At 48.6% G+C, this 15,431-nt stretch overlaps 1 protein-coding gene across 5 annotated transcripts in view; it reads left to right on the top strand.

Moving 5' to 3' along the window:
- FARS2 (phenylalanyl-tRNA synthetase 2, mitochondrial) overlaps window positions 1-6,417 on the top strand; it is a 529,812-nt gene extending 523,395 nt beyond the window's left edge. For all 5 annotated transcript variants that reach the window (XM_054591914.1, XM_054591912.1, XM_054591911.1 and 2 more), the window contains one exon: window positions 6,129-6,417. In XM_054591914.1, the coding sequence (XP_054447889.1) occupies window positions 6,129-6,267 (139 nt within the window). In that variant the 3' untranslated portion in view covers window positions 6,268-6,417. The remainder of the gene's footprint in view (window positions 1-6,128) is intronic.
- Window positions 6,418-15,431: the final 9,014 nt, after the last annotated feature.

Consider the following 15,431-nt stretch of genomic DNA (forward strand, 5'->3'; position numbering starts at 1 on the left):
CCCCTCCCCCACAGTGTCATTGCTCTCCCAATAAGCCCCAGGAGTAAAGGAGAAAGATGGGACAAACTAGTAGGTACTGAGCACCCATTCTGGGCGACCAGGCTCTGTATTAGCATTCTGTGTACATGTACATCCCTCACTCGATCAGCACAAACCCTGGTGTGTTCTTACCCTCACCCCCCAGGGTTAAGCAAACTGCCCCATGTCACACAGAGAGCACAGGCCAGAGGAGGAATGGAAGCCTAGACCCCAGCATCTCTGCATGTTCTTTCCATACATGACTAAGGACTGGCACATTTAGCCTTTATTTTACCCTAAAAGCAATGTTCTGTGTTATAATTGCATCGAAGTCTAATTTCAGTCAAAATAATAACCATGTATCCTCAAAAAGTTGAAAAGTTGGTCAAGAACATGGTATATATATGTATAGAGAACTCATCTTCTGAAAGAATGGCCCCCTCGCAGTTGTCCTCAGCCAACACCTCCCATCAAGACTCTTCTTTCTCATTTGGTGATTTATTGATCTTTATTTTATATTTCAATGTATAAGCCATATTCATATCCTTTAAAATATTGTTTTCTATTGTTGATTTAACTTGTTTTCATTTTTCAGTTAGCAATGTGAAAATTGTTTAGGTGTCATAGGTTGGGAGGGAATGTATCATAATTTTTCTCATTAAAATTCATAGAAATTTAAAAAAAGAAAAGAAAGAAGAAACCCAGTCTTCTAGCTACAAAGTCTGGGCCTTCTCCGTTCCACCATGCCTCATCCCCTGCTGCATTCTCTGGGGTGGCCATGAACAAGCGGTTGCCTTCCCTCATCCCTTTCCTCTCATGCTGTTCTTGTCTGGCTGAAACCCTGCCCGTGAAACCATCACAGGTCTTACCCTCCTGACGGTGCACAGGGCGTTCGTTGGCCTTGTAAGGCTTTGTACTGAGCTTCTGCGTCATGCAAGCAGGAGGGAAATTAGGACTGAGTCGGGGCATCCCATCTTCAGTGCTCTGAAGGTCCTACCCCACGATAGCACCTTCTCTCCTGTTGAGGAATCCCTGCCTGAGTAAGTGGCATCTGCGATGACTACTGGGCGTCGATGACCTATTCTAGGAGATGTCCAGGGCACCATCCAAGAATACGAAGTAGCTGCTCTTGTCACAGATGGAAAAGCAGACCATTGTGCATGTTGCAGGAGCTGGGTTTTAGCCACATCTCATGAAAGGGTTTTATTTCTACTTCAGAGCCTGTGTGGTTGCCAAGATAAACCAAGCGGTTGTATAATAGAAGTATTCCAACCCTCACTGGCACTCTGACCCACTGTTCCTTCTTCCCAGTGACACTTTCCAAAGTCCTGAGTCCTTTCAGAAAGTCTCTCATTGACACACTGTGAACTGAAGAGCAGCAATTTTTTCAATACTTGTTACTTTTATCACTTAATTGCTCAGAAAAGTAGGAAAGACCTAGGACAGGACCCCTTTTAAATATCTAAATTGTTGCCAATCCTTTACTAATCCAGACTTGACCATACCTAGCACTTCAGCATCCTTTTCTTTCCGTCTAATGTGCAGTCTATGGTAGGAGGAGGCATTAAGCACAGAAGCCCCACCCTATATCCCAGCTCTCCCCTCTGCCCACCAGGGCCTCCCCTGCGGCCCTAGCTCTCCATCACTGCGCGAGCAGCTGAGCACGCACAGGATGGCAGAGGGGTGGACGTTGATGACCGCACTCAAGTAGGGAACACAGGATCCAAGTGGAAGTAAATTTCAGAAGAAGCCAAAGTCGTGTATCCAGTTTCATGAGCCAGGCTGAATCTCTCCAAATGAGAGTGGCTAGGACAGCAGAAGAGGTGGGGGTGGGCAGAGCAGTGCACCACACTGTCACTTGCATCCAGCTAGCTGTTCAGGGGTGAATGCGGACTGTCCTGTCCTGTTTTCTCCTCACTAGAGGTAAGCTCCTCATGTGCAGGATGAGCTGAGTCCCTTTTGTGGTCTCTGCAGTGCCCAGCACTGAGCTGGACAAGCAACACCACTTAAGTGCTTACAGGGAAGCACCAGAGGGAAAAGGCATTTGCTGAAGGAGCGCACCTCAGAGCAGGTGAGGTTGAAGTGCGCAAGGCTGACCTCACTGTGAGCAGCCACGCAAGCCCACACCTTGTCGTGACTATAAGGGGGGTGGGCCTCTGACCAAGGAGCCTGGTCACTGCTCTAGCCCCAGATGTGAGCAGGATGGTTGCTTGGGCACAGCTCGGTGCCTGGAGCTTGCTGTTTGTTGAATGACTAAAGAAACTAACGATAGTTGAAGCCCTAGAAGCTCAAACATTTAAATCTCCATTAAAAATTCAAGCTCTTGCCAGTGACCAACTTGTTTCGGCCAATATCCCAAAGTAATGAAATTCTAACACCAAAAAAAGAAAGATTGTCTCTTCAAACTCATTGTAATGAAATTTGACCTCTCAGTATGGGTATTCTCATTTATTTTGCCTATGAATAGAACCTGTGAAGTACATTTTTTAAAAAAACTTGTATTTGCCTTTAAAAACCCCGATTGTCATGCAGACTGTTATCTCCTTCAGGGAAGGTTTTGGGTCTTGGAGGTTGCAGCTACCAGGGCTCTGGCAGGTGTGTGCTGCCCCACCCGCTGGAGGGAGGAGGAGCCCTCATAGTTGTAGTTCCCGCCAGCTGCTTGGCTGCCCAGCAACCTTTTAAAGCCCTGTCAGCAGGAAAGACTGTATTAAAGTGCCCTGTTCCAGGTGCTTCCCACTCTGTGTCACTGTTAAGCCTGGTCTCCAGCTTGTGCCCTCTCCATTAGCCAAAGGGCTCAGTCCAGCTCCTTCTGGAACAGAACAATGAAAAGAAGTCATGTCCTCAGTAGTTTGCAAACCTTGCTACTTCCTTGGAGGAGTGGGGGGTAGAAGGAAGAGATTGGAGCTGAGAAAGGGAAGAGATAAGGAATGTGGAGCAGTCAGGTGTCACAGTTGATAGGTGGGATCTGAAACCAAATTGCCTAGTTTATCTTTTTTTAAGTGAGGTGAAATTTACATAACATAAAATCAACGATTTTTAAGTGTACAATTCAGTGGCACTTAGTACACTCACAATGTTGTGCAACCACCACCTCTGTTTAGTTCCAAAACATTTTTCATCCTCCCCAAAAGAAAACCCCATACCCATTAAGCAGTTTTTCCCCATTTCCCCCTCTCCCAACCCCTAACAACCTACAATTTCCTTTCTACATCTATGAGTTTCCCTATTCTGGACATTTCATGTAAATGGAATCATACAGTGTGTGATGTGTTATGACTGGTTTCTTTCACTTAGCATGTTTTTGAGGTTTGTCCACATTGCAGCATGTGTCAGTACTTCATTCCTTCTAATGACTGAAGTGCATTCCGTAGTATAGATCCACTGTGTAGCTGTGCCATTTGTATTTATCCGTTCATCCACAGGTGGACATGTCCATGTTTTGGCAGTTGTGAACAGCGCTGCTATGAAATTCTTGTACGAGTGTTCACTTGAACACCTATTTTCAGTTCTTTAGGGTGTATACCCAGGAGTGGAATCTCAAGGTCACATGGTAACTCTATGTTTAACTTTTTAAGAAACCACTGAACTGTTTTCCACAGCAACTGCATCATTTTACATTCCCACCAGATTGCCTCAATTTGAATCCAGCCCTGCCACTTACTAGCTGCATGACCATAGGCAGGTTACCTCTGCCCTCTGTGCCTCAGTTTCCTCATCTGTTTAACAGGGGCAATAATGCTATCCACCCAATAAGTTGACATGTTCAAAGGGCTTAGAACAGTAATAAGCTGCATAATGTCTGCTGCTGCTGCTGCTTTTATTGACGGTCAGTGTGGCTCATGGAGGATGAAAGATGGAGAAGCTTTTGGACTGAAAGAGGCTGTGTAGGCAATAGCAAAGAATCACAAGACACATGGGTTGGGGGCCAAGGGAACCCCTCCCTTTGAGGAATCCATCCTCTTATTCAGGGATAAGCAGCAGGCCTCAGCTCTGTGGCTCCATGGCCTTCATGTGTGGACCGCTGCTCGAGAACAGGGAGTCCTGGGTCTTCCATTCACGACCAGTGGCCAGCTCTAGTCCTTCCAATTCTGCAATAAGCAAAAGAATACAGGAGTATGGCCCACCATATGAATGCTCCAAATGAAAACTTCTAGAAAACAAAAGAAAGTCTTTCTTTTAGTGATATTTAGAAAAGGCGAATTGGTTGATTTTCAGTTGCATCCACTGACTTATCACCAAATATTCTGACAAATACCATTACCTCAATTTATAAATTATTCCATATGTTTATGGATTCATGTACACCTAGCTCATCAAAATGTTTTGTAAAAGCTGTTTGAATCCTAAGAATCCTTTCAGGAGCCTTCTTTGAAATACCTAGAATCAAGAAGATAATTTTTTTCCCCATTCATCTTGGTTGGAAATCTCAACTTGTAGAGTGGCCATACTACCAACTTTTTAGCTAAGAGTGAACTAATGAAAAAATATACAACAGTTGCTGCAATGGTATCTCACACTCACATGGCACTTTATAATTTGCACTGTCAGTTTCGAAAGAGGTCCCCAACAGGTAGAAAGGCCAATGGAGCAAACGGTGTTATCTTTGTCAGTAGAGAAGACACTGAGGCTCAGGACAGGTGTGTTGTAACCCGGAGACTGAGGAGCCCCTACTAGAGCTCTGGGCTCCTGTGATCTCCCAACGGCTTCTGTGTGCCTAGCTTGGCGTGGCAGTGCCCTCCCCTGCAGGAAAGCATGTTCACAACTTTGTGCAGTCACTAGGCCACCAACAGCCTGGGCCTCCTCGTTCTAGCAAACATTGGAAGAGGAGGTAAAGGAACAAATTAGGGAGGCTCAGCCTGGAGGCAAACTCCTCACTCATGTGCTATATTCTACTCAGCCAAGGGGCGTGGCACTAAAACAGAGGCAGGAGAGAGGAAAGAGGAGAGAGGGCCCCACTGAGAACAAATCTAGGAAGTATCAGGAGGCCTCTGGAGCAAGGGTTCTGAAGCCAGGTGGCAACGATGGGGACCTGTGGGTCCTCTAATGGGGTGTGGGAGGGGCCCAGGAGGAAACCCCCCAGAAGCCTGCATTACTGAAGGGCCCAGCATCGCCTCACCTGCCAGAGAGAACATGGTCAGGCTGAACTGGCTGTCATCCCGTGGGACCTGCCTAGATCCACGGGTTCACTGCAGTTCTTCATCTGCAGTGAGGAGGGGCATAGGCTGGCTCTCCTGCAGCAGGGGCTGGAAAAGAGGAGTGTGTGTGGCTCTGAAAAAGAGAAACAAAGAGCACCCCGAGAGGACAGGGTCAGACCCCCAGCTGCACAGCCAGGAAGGCAGCTCCACGAGAGGGCCCTGAGTGCTTTCTGATGAGATCTTAACAACTGCCGTGCAAACAGAAGACATTACTGCTATCATGGTGACATGTGCCAGGATCACACCCAGCTGTTCATGAAAATCAACTCACCACCTCCTGGTAAAAACAGGATTAAGGTGATTGTCTGCATGGCACAGAGATGACACATGGTCTACATGGCACAGTTGCCTATGCACTTCCCATGGCCCTCGGGGCTGCTGAAGGAGTTACTGGAGCACGCCAGCTTTCTGCGCGGCTGGAGCCCCTGGGCCAGTCCAGGGCCTCCAGGAGACTGCGATGTGCCTTCCAAACACAGTTATTTCCCAGGACATGATGATGGGGTGGCGGGGGGGCGGGGGTTGGCATTGGTCCCTAACCTCCTCTGCTCGTCAGAATCCCCTGGGGAACCTCAGAAAAGCCTACAAGTCCAGGGCCACCGCCCACTTGCTGCATCATACTCTCCAGGGGTTGGCCCAGGAAACCAAATTTGTAAGAAGTTTGCTTCCCATCAGATCTGGATGCATCTGGTGCAAAGGGAGCCAATGATCCTTTACCCACCACTTCCCCCAATTGGCTCTAAATGGAAGAGGCTATTAGCAGGGGTCACGGCTCTGCCAGGCCACGTTGCCAGTCCCTGGGGCTTGTCCTCAGTTCTCCACTGGGGGTTGGGAGATCCGGTCAAAGCCAGCGGTACTTCTCCTGCAGGTGGCAGGCATGTGTCCCTCACTCACCTGCCTTTCTCTTTTATTCTTTAGGACACACAAGACCAGCCATTGCTACCGCATTACCTACCGCCACATGGAACGGACCCTGTCCCAGAGGGAGGTGAGGCGCATCCACCAGGCTGTGCAGGAGGCTGCTGTGCAGCTGCTGGCCGTCGAGGGCAGGTTTTGATGGCAAGCGGCACCCAGATCACGGCCCCTCCATCTCTGGGATTTGCTGAAGAAAAAAAAGCATGTTGTTGGTGGACTGAGGCATTGCTCACCTTGTGATAAAAGGGTCAGTTCTGAGACTTTGAGAAAATAAAGGATCACTCTTAAGAAACTGTAGACACAGCATTTGTCTTTTATCTTGGAAAAGGGATGAAAACGGAGTGATAATGTGAGAGTTCCCTCCTTTCTTTTTAGAAATGGCTGGCCCATTGGTGCTCAGTGTGGTTAATTGGTCCCTGGGTTCCATTAGAGTGTAAACACCAGGAACAGCTTCTTACCTGACTGGCCTCCCCACGCATGTAATGAGAGAAGCCTCACAAAGGGACATCAGAAACTCCAGACGCCGGAAGTCTTCTTTGAATCAGCTTCTATTCCTTTCTTCCTTCTCTTCCTTTTCTGTTCCGCAAAGGGCAGGCTTCAAACAGGGCACTAATGAAATGCCAGGGCTGCCCTCAAAAGTGAGGGAGTCACATCTCCGAGTGGGGCGAGGTGTTTACTTGCTTTTCATAAACCCGGGCTTGGAGTCAGGCCTCTGGCCCTGGGGCTCGAGCTTAGCTGCCTTCTGCCCCACTGCAGAGGAAAGGAAGGAGAGCGAGCAGCCCCAGAGGCTGCAGACACACAGAGCCCGGGTCCTAAAACCCCCCTGGGAGTTTGGTTTCCTAACGGGAGGCCTCTGCTTCTGCAGGCGACCTTTAAGGAAGAGTATGGGACTTTGATGTTTCCCCTTTCTATCCCGGGCACTTTGTAGTCTGCCCACTTCACTCCCGACCAGTTTTGATAATCAGATCCCATCCCTGGCCTGTGCTGGAGGCTGATGGAGGCTGCAAGCGAGGGGATAAATATTTGATGAGGGTGCCCATTATCAGGCAGCAGTGTGGGGGGTGGGCCGCTGCTTCCAAAGGAAAGGAATGGCCTTTAATGTCACTTTATGGTGTTCTTCATTTGGACTTTACCCTTGGATTATCAAGGGAATTAGAGAAGCTGTACCCCAAGTCCCACACCCAAGCCTGGATCCAAGCTGCTGCCCAGGGTTCGGGTTCCATTGGACATAATTCCTCCATTGAGGGGGGGTCTGAGTGGGAATGCACATGTGATTAGTAATTTCTTCTTCTGCAACATTTGCTGGCTTGGTAGACCATTTCTGATCCAGCCTTGGGCTGTATTTCCAGAGATCGCTTTGTCCCCAAGACCAGTCAGACTTTCAGTAATAGTCTCTAACAAAACGAGCTAGGTGGGTAACACTCAGAAACCACAGTACCACCCCAGGGCCCACGTTTGCTCTCAGCAAATGTTTGTCAAATACTATGCTTGTGCTAAGCTGTGTATACCAGGGCCAGGGGCAGGGCTGCCATTCAGGAGGGTTCACAGAAGGATTTCTGGAGCATTCCTTTCAACACTCCATGCCGTAGAGTCAGAGTCAGCTGTTATCTGAATTTTACAAATGAGGCAACTGAGCCGGCAGAAATCACAGGACTTGACCAGGAACATAACTAAGAGGGGGCAAGCCTCACACTAAGTCTGCTTCCTCCAAATTCGGAACTTCTAAGTGGACGTTGGCTGGCTATAGGGTCTGTACCTCCCTCTGCGCCTGTGGGCCTTTGGTCTGTTTCCAGAGAGCACCTCCCCCTAAGTACTCTAGCTGGGGGGCTTACAGAGATTCCCCCCACCCCTGGTTCTCTGTGGCAGCTGGCACTCAGACTGACGAGGGAGCCCAGGAAACATCCAGCTTTTCTTCATGCTGTTCCTACAAGAGAATAAATAATGAAAAAGGGGGAAAAAAATGAGAAAGGTAATTTAATCCATGAGATAATCAAGCACTTTGCAGTTCAAGAACATCCAATTCCACCTCAAGTAGAGCATGGTGACTAACGACAGTGTCATCACTGTCACCCCGCGGGGTTCTCTGTCCCCTCCTTGTAAAGTGGGAATAAGAACAATGCCTGCCCCGGCGGCGGGTCATGAGGACGGAAAGAGACATTGCATGTGTGCACTTGGCAGAGGACCCAGAATCTAACAAGCCAGCCGTAAGGGATGGCCACCCTCATCGTCATTCAGTTGGGGAGGTAGAGCCGGGCAATATTCGACCCGGTACATGTCCCGGAGAGCAGCCACGTCTCCCTCCTTGTCTGTACGTGAGCACACCGGAGTCCAAAGGGACAAAATGACTTACTGAGGACACAGCTCATTACTGTAGAGCTGGGCCTAGAATGGGGCTTTGCAGAGCTGTTTCCATAGCACCACCCAGAATTAGGTCCCGTGAGCGTGCCTGTCGGCGTCAGGCCCACCAAGGGCCCGCTCGCTCATAAGGTCAGGAGGTTCAGGCTGAGGCTGCAGCCCCGTCCTGGAGCTTAGGACCGAGGATCCTTCCAGCACCCGTGTTACCTGCCTCTGTGACCAGGCCTGTCATGATGTCAGCCAGACCGAGGTCAGCAGGCACTGGCTACTCTGAATGTCATGGCAATAAATCCTCTGACCAGCTGTAGCCTCAGGGACGGGGCAGAGGGCCTTGTGGGCTCCACAGCCATTGGTGCCCTGGCCCCCTGCACGCCTCTATTCCTGCTGAAGGGGACCCTGTTACGCTGGTTCCTGTGCTGTGCCCTGTAGCTCGTCGGTCCTAGGACCAGTCAGCACAGCCCAACACACTGGCCCCGTGGTGGTCCAGCAGTTAAGACATGAAAAGGAAACCAAACCCTTCAACACTGGCAACTAGTGAGTGAACTCGAAGAGTACGTGGCCACCTTGAAATCCCCGCACAGCAGGCGTTACCTACCCAGGCACCTCAGTGGGCACTCGTGTCCCCTGTTCCCACGCCAGGCGCTCTCCAGCCTCCACACTGACCTTAATCACTCAGCACTAAGCAGCCACTAGTCAGAGCTCTCTGCCTTCTCCCCGTCGGTAGGTCACATACAGGCAAACCTCAAAAATATTTCAGGTCTCGTTCCGTTTTAGACCACAATAAAGCTAATACAGCAATGAAGTGAATCACAGGAATATTTGGATTCCCAGTGCATATAAAAATTATGTTCATGCTATACTGTAGTCTATTAGTATACAATAGCATATGTCTTAAAAATCAAAGTGCACACCTCAATTTAAAAATACTTTAATGCTAAGAAATGCTAATGATCATCTGAACCTTCAAAGCATCACAGCCTTTTTGCTGGTGGAAGGTCTTGATCAATGTTGATAAAAAGTCAGTATCTGCAAAGAGCAATGAAGTAAAGTATGGTGTTCCAGGCACAGCGCTCTACATTCATCCAGCTATTTAGAGTGGAAGCCACTGTTCTATGAGCAACGATGGAGGGGCGGGGGGAAGGGGGAAGGCAGCCCTCACAGAGTTTACATTCATCTCATTCAGCCCTCGGCCCTCCCTGGGGCTGGTGCCATTGTTATCTCCATTCTCCAGGTGTGAGATTAACGGGCTCAAGGAGATGTTGCCAAGTCAAACCTGAAAGAAATCCTTCTGATTCCAAGTCTGCTCTCAATGTTGCCTCCCACTCCTCCCCACACACTTGGCCAGGCGCTAAGGCCTGCTATAGTCAAGGCTAGAAATTCACTCTGGACCACAGCAGAAGCAATGGGCCACTGTTGTGGTGGAGACGTCACTAGCAGAGGCTACAGCCTCCGGGGCAGCGGCCGCAGTCACAGACAAGCCACAGGGCCCTCTCAGTAAGGTGCGAAGGCCTGTGACAAGTGGGATCTTGGGGCCAACTGTGACAAGCTCTATGTCAAAACCATCAGAAGCTCTTCTTTATCATCTGATGCTCAAAGCAGTCAATAGATTTCCACTTGCAACCATTGCTGCTTGAGGATCAAAAACTGAAAACTGAACAATCTAGGACCCTGCAAGAGCAATCCGTGTTCCAGAAGGTGTGTCTTGACCTCAGTTACTCAAGATGATGTTGGTTCTGAGTTTCTAGGTGGCTCTTGTACCCAGAAATGCCTCATTGCTTTAAAAGCAAAAAGCTAAAAAAAAAAAAAAAAAGCAAACAATACCACGCAAACAAAGGAAAGCCAGTACCCTGTTCAAAGGCCAGACTGCCCTCCCTGGTCCTTTCTCTTACCCACTCCTGAGCCCAGGGCAGTTCTCAGGAGGCAAGTGGAGCGGGAAGCCAGTGGAGCCCTGGATGAAGCCCAAGGCTGAGTGAGGTCTGAGGCTAAACCCCACTCTGCCACAGATGAGTCGTCTGGCATCCCTGAGGTTTAATTTCCTTCACTCTAAAATGGAGGTGATGATCCTTGCCCTTCCTGCCTCAGACTGAGCGTGAATAGCTCAGCAAAGAGTAAGAAAACTGTGTGTAAAACTCTCAAGCATCTTCTGTTAGCTTCACAAAGACTCCATGAAAGCTAACCGTATTACCGTATTTTGCCATGTATAATGCGCACTTTGTCCAAATTTTTGAGGGAAAATAAGGATGCACATTGTACATGGGTAATACTAATTCTGTATCTATATAAATGTTTTTAATTCTTTTATTTATGCTTATGCATTAAAAGTGTAACTCTAGAAGGCAATAACGATATCCATATGCAAAATAATACCCTAGAATATGATAATCAGTTTAGTTGAACTTACTACGACAAACTTGCAGCGAAAGCAGTTTCTCCCAATGATTCAAGAAGTGGAACAAAGAGCAACATGCTGTTATCCACAGAGTAAGACAGATTCTTGTATTTGTTCTAGTGTTTTGTAATTATTTGTTACATAAAATTTCTTGTACCACAATTTCAAAAATTAAATGCTAAAATTCCTTTATGATACAAAAAAAAACAAGTATCTAAATATAAATAAATAATTAAAAAGTTAAAACGAAAGTTTTTTTCCTTAAAGTCTGGGCCAAAAACATGGTTACTCATTATACATGACAAAATACATATATTTACTTAGGCGCTAAAGCTATGAGCCCAGGGTCCTGCAGTCAGTAGGCGTAGAGCTAGAATTTAGGACCACTTCTCTGCAAGACCAAAGCCCACGGTCACCCCACTGTACCATGTGTCTGCCACTAATGGAAGATGAGTGACAACACTAGGACAGCACACTGTCTTCTGCAGCCTCAGGTGTGAAGCAGGGAGTGCCCTCCACCCTGCTCTCCCAAAATGAGGGCCAGCATGTGTGTGAGCGTCTTTCTCACATCAAAACGACTGAGGAGAGTCCAAGTCACATTGAATTAAAGCAGGGAGCGCACTTGAGACTGGTTAAACTACAAAGATTGCTCTGGAAATGAAGTCGGTGATCAACTCTAGAGCCGCACACCGCTGCCCCTGCTCCCTGCTGCCCTCTGGGCTCCAGGAAGTTCCCACGCAGGGCCCCAGGCACCCACAGCTGTGTGCAGAGCGTGACTTGCTGGGTGCGTAGTGTCATCCCTTCTCTCCCACTCAAGGAAGGATTTCAGAACACAAGGTATGAACCTGGCATTATTATAGAGCAAACTTTGAAATCTATTTTTAACAGTTTCCAATCTATCAAGAGTGAATCATTTGAAGTCATCTATACTTTATTATTAATAAGAAATTGCTAGGATGCCAAAGCAATTCAATAGAGAAAGGAAAATCTTTTCAGCAAATGGTGCTGGAACAATTGGATATCTGTGTAAGAGAAGGAGAATGGACTCTCAACTCCTACCTCACACTCCACACAAAAATTAATTCACAGTGGACCAGACACCTAAACATAAAAGCCAAAAATGAATTATAAAGCTTAAAGAAGAAAACAAAAGGGACTATCTTTGCAACATGGGTAGGCAAAGATTTCTTAGGACACAGGAAGAACTAGTAAAGAAAAAAGTGATAAATTGGACTTTTTCAAGATTTAAAACTTCTACTCTTTAAGACATCATTAAGAAGGTAAATAGGCAAACTATAGGTTGGAAGAAAATATTTGTGACACATGTTTGACAAAGGACTTCTATCCAGAATATACAAAGAGTTCCTACAGTTCAATAATAACTTTTTTAACAGACCCTATTGAAAAAAATCAACAAAAACTTGAACACTTCACAAAAAAGATTTATAAATGACCAATAAGAAGAAAGATGCTCAATTAGGCATGAGGGAAACGCATGTATGAAGTTGTAGAACAGATAATACTAATCTCTAGTGGCAAAAAGCAGCCCAGAAGCTGCCTGGGCCTGGGAGGAGACTGGCAGAAAGGGGCACACGAGGAAATTTTAGGTGATGGAAATGTTTTAAATCTTGATAAGAGTGTGGGTACAGGGAAGAATGCATTTGTCAAATGTGCAACTTAAGGTATGTGCTTTTTCTCTGTATGTAAATGATACCACAATAAAAAAAGAGAGAGAGAGAGAGAGAGAGAGAGAGAGAGAGAGAGATTACACATGCCACATCTCACAAGCCAATGAGTGTTCCAGCAGCGAAAGGGAGACAGCAGCTCAGCACCGAGGTGCAGGGCTAGTGGAGGAGCTGGGCAGGGAGTGGTCCGGAGGGACTCTGGGAGAAGATGGTCCTTGAGTGCATAGGGCAAGTTCATGGGGCACTCGGGGTGTGCTGCTCTCCCAAGGAGAGCGGCGCACGTGGAGCAGAGACAGGGAGACTGGAGGAGCAAGCTTGCAAGTGCAGGCCAACAAAAGACATGGGTAGTGAAAAAAGAGGGCCCTGCTGACCCCAACTGTCCACCCTGCAGCGGTGTCCTTGGAGCTGGGCGCTGCTCACTTTGCCCAGGAGAGCAGTGCGTGGGAACAGGCTGAAGTGGAAACCATGACATGGAAGGAAGAGGGAAAGAGAGGCCCCGCGGGCTGCTGATGGAGTCTCTGTTTTTCATGCAGCTTGTTCCCAAAGTCCCCAAATTCTTTTGAGCCAGAGCAGCAGGGCAGACATAAGCCACGCTGTCTCCTGCTCCAGGTGGAGGTGCTGAACTTATTACAAAGCACATCCTGAGCCCGGCTCCCACCCCATGGGACTCACCCAGTGATCACACAGGAAAGCAGGGCAGCTGCCTGTGGCCTCCCGGCTTAGCAGAGCAGCCTCTCCCACCTCCGGGAGGTTAGAAGTGCAGCCTGGGTGAGAAATTAGCCCACAGGACGCGCTCCCTCCTGCTCCCAGGCCGCCAGCCCAGCGCCAGCCTTCTACTTGGGTGGGGTGGGCACACCAGCACCCACTCTCAAACCAGGACCTGACTATGCCCAGCAGCGCCCTCACTCCCTGTGTATCATGGGTCTGAACTGGACAGGTCAACAACCAGCCACCAACACTGGGAGGAGCGAAGACCCTGCTGGGTGTCAGACGCCTCAGGCATCAGGTGTGAACTGTGGCTCCGACAGCTAGCTGACCTTGAGCCATTCCTGACTCAGTTTTCCACTGATAAAATGAGGACACCAATCATACTCCAGGGAGGATAATGAGGATCAAATGAGCTCAGGCATGGGGTGCCCTTCGTTTTTAGCACAATATATTGTTACAGGTGAATTAGTATTTTTCTTAAAAGCCTGGGTTGGGGAAATATTCTGGAATAGAGAGTGGTGCCAGTTGCTCGACTATGTGACTATGCTACACTCCACTGAGATGTATGATTTGAAAGAGTGAACTCTGTGGTATGTGAACTCATATATCTCAATAAAGCTGTTATAAGAAATATTAAACATGCATTTACAATGTGACCCAACAATACCGTTCCTAAGGTATTTCCCAAGAGAAATAAAACATGGCATTTTGCTGAATCGGGGCTAACACAGAGACACAGGCGGATGTGACGCACCTCCTCTGAAAGGCTGCTCAGTCCGCCCTTCACTCCTTCAGCCACTGAGAAGTCAATAGAAACTCCACCACAATGCCCTGGCTGGTGTGGCTCAGTGGACTGAGTGCTGGCCGGTGAACCAAAGTGTCGCTGGTTTGATTCCCAGTCAGGGCACAGGCCTGGGTTGCAGGTCAGGTCCCCAGTAGGGGGTGCGGAAGGGGCAACCACACCAGCACAAGGCTTGGATGAGATTTGACCATACGCCTGTGACAGGGACATTATTTTTGCTGACTATTTTGCTGGAACATTCTGATTTCTCCTCTAGCACATTAACTTTGTGGCCTCCTGCTCTCCTCAGGGCACGAGGGGCTGTGCTTGGCCTCCGCAGGAGGGCCCAGTGGACCAGCTCCTTGCTATGCAATGTGAGGCTTCTCAGCGAGAAGCACAAGCATCACTCGGGAGCTTGATGGAAATGCAGAGTCCCAGGCCCCAGCAAGACCTGCTGAATCAGAACCTGCATTTGATAAGGTTCAAATGAGCAGTGTGCGCATCAGACCTTGAGGACCTTGGGGCCAGAGCAATGCATTCCCTTCAGAGCATGGGAACTGGAGCTGCTCATCATTAAACTCACCTGGGGCACAGAAGGACTGAGAGAGAACGTGCCACCTCTCAGATCCTCCAGGGCCCTGTTATGACTTGAGATGCATCCACTTAGAAAAGAGGTGTGGAAGTCCTAACCCTCGGCACCTCAGTGTGGCCTGATTTGGCAACAGGGTCAGTGAACTTGTACTTAGTTAAGATGAGATCGTGTGGAGGGGCTGGGTCCTAATCCAATATGCCTGGTGTCCTGATCAGACGACAGCCCCATGAAGACAGTCACTCAAGGAGAGCGTGGGATGACAGGGGCTGAGGTTAGAGTGATGTAGCTGCAAGCCAAGGACACAAAAGTCACTGACGATCCAGCAGAAGCTGCACGAGGCTAGGAAGTGTCCCCACAGGTTTCAGAGGGAGTATGGCCTTGCTGGCACTTTGATCCTGGGCTTCCAGCCTCCAGAACTGCAAGACGATACACATCTGGTGTTTTGTTATAGCAGCCTTAGGAAATGTGATGCAGACCCCAAGACAGAGGGACCACCTGCTTCTCATTAAAGAGGGTGACTCCACACGCATCTGCCAAGGGGGTGACCACAGCTAGTAAGTCAAGGGCTGTGGTATGTTTAGATGGAGGCCATTAAGTCTGGCTTTCCCAGGAGACGCTCAGTTTTCTCAGCCTCCATGTACCCAGGCATCCCAGCAGCCCCTTGAGGGGGACATTGGGAAGACACCAGGAGGACACTGGACCTGGGAGCCAGTAGCGGGCCTAAGCACCCAGAATTCACGGCCGAAACTCAACGGGTCTCCCAGCCAGACAGCTAAGGAGGGCCTGTCCACGTGGA

Source organism: Pteronotus mesoamericanus, unplaced genomic scaffold (assembly GCF_021234165.1).
Source record: "Pteronotus mesoamericanus isolate MK-2021 breed Mesoamerican mustached bat unplaced genomic scaffold, CSHL_Meso_final scaffold_31, whole genome shotgun sequence".
Lineage (NCBI taxonomy): Eukaryota > Metazoa > Chordata > Mammalia > Chiroptera > Mormoopidae > Pteronotus > Pteronotus mesoamericanus.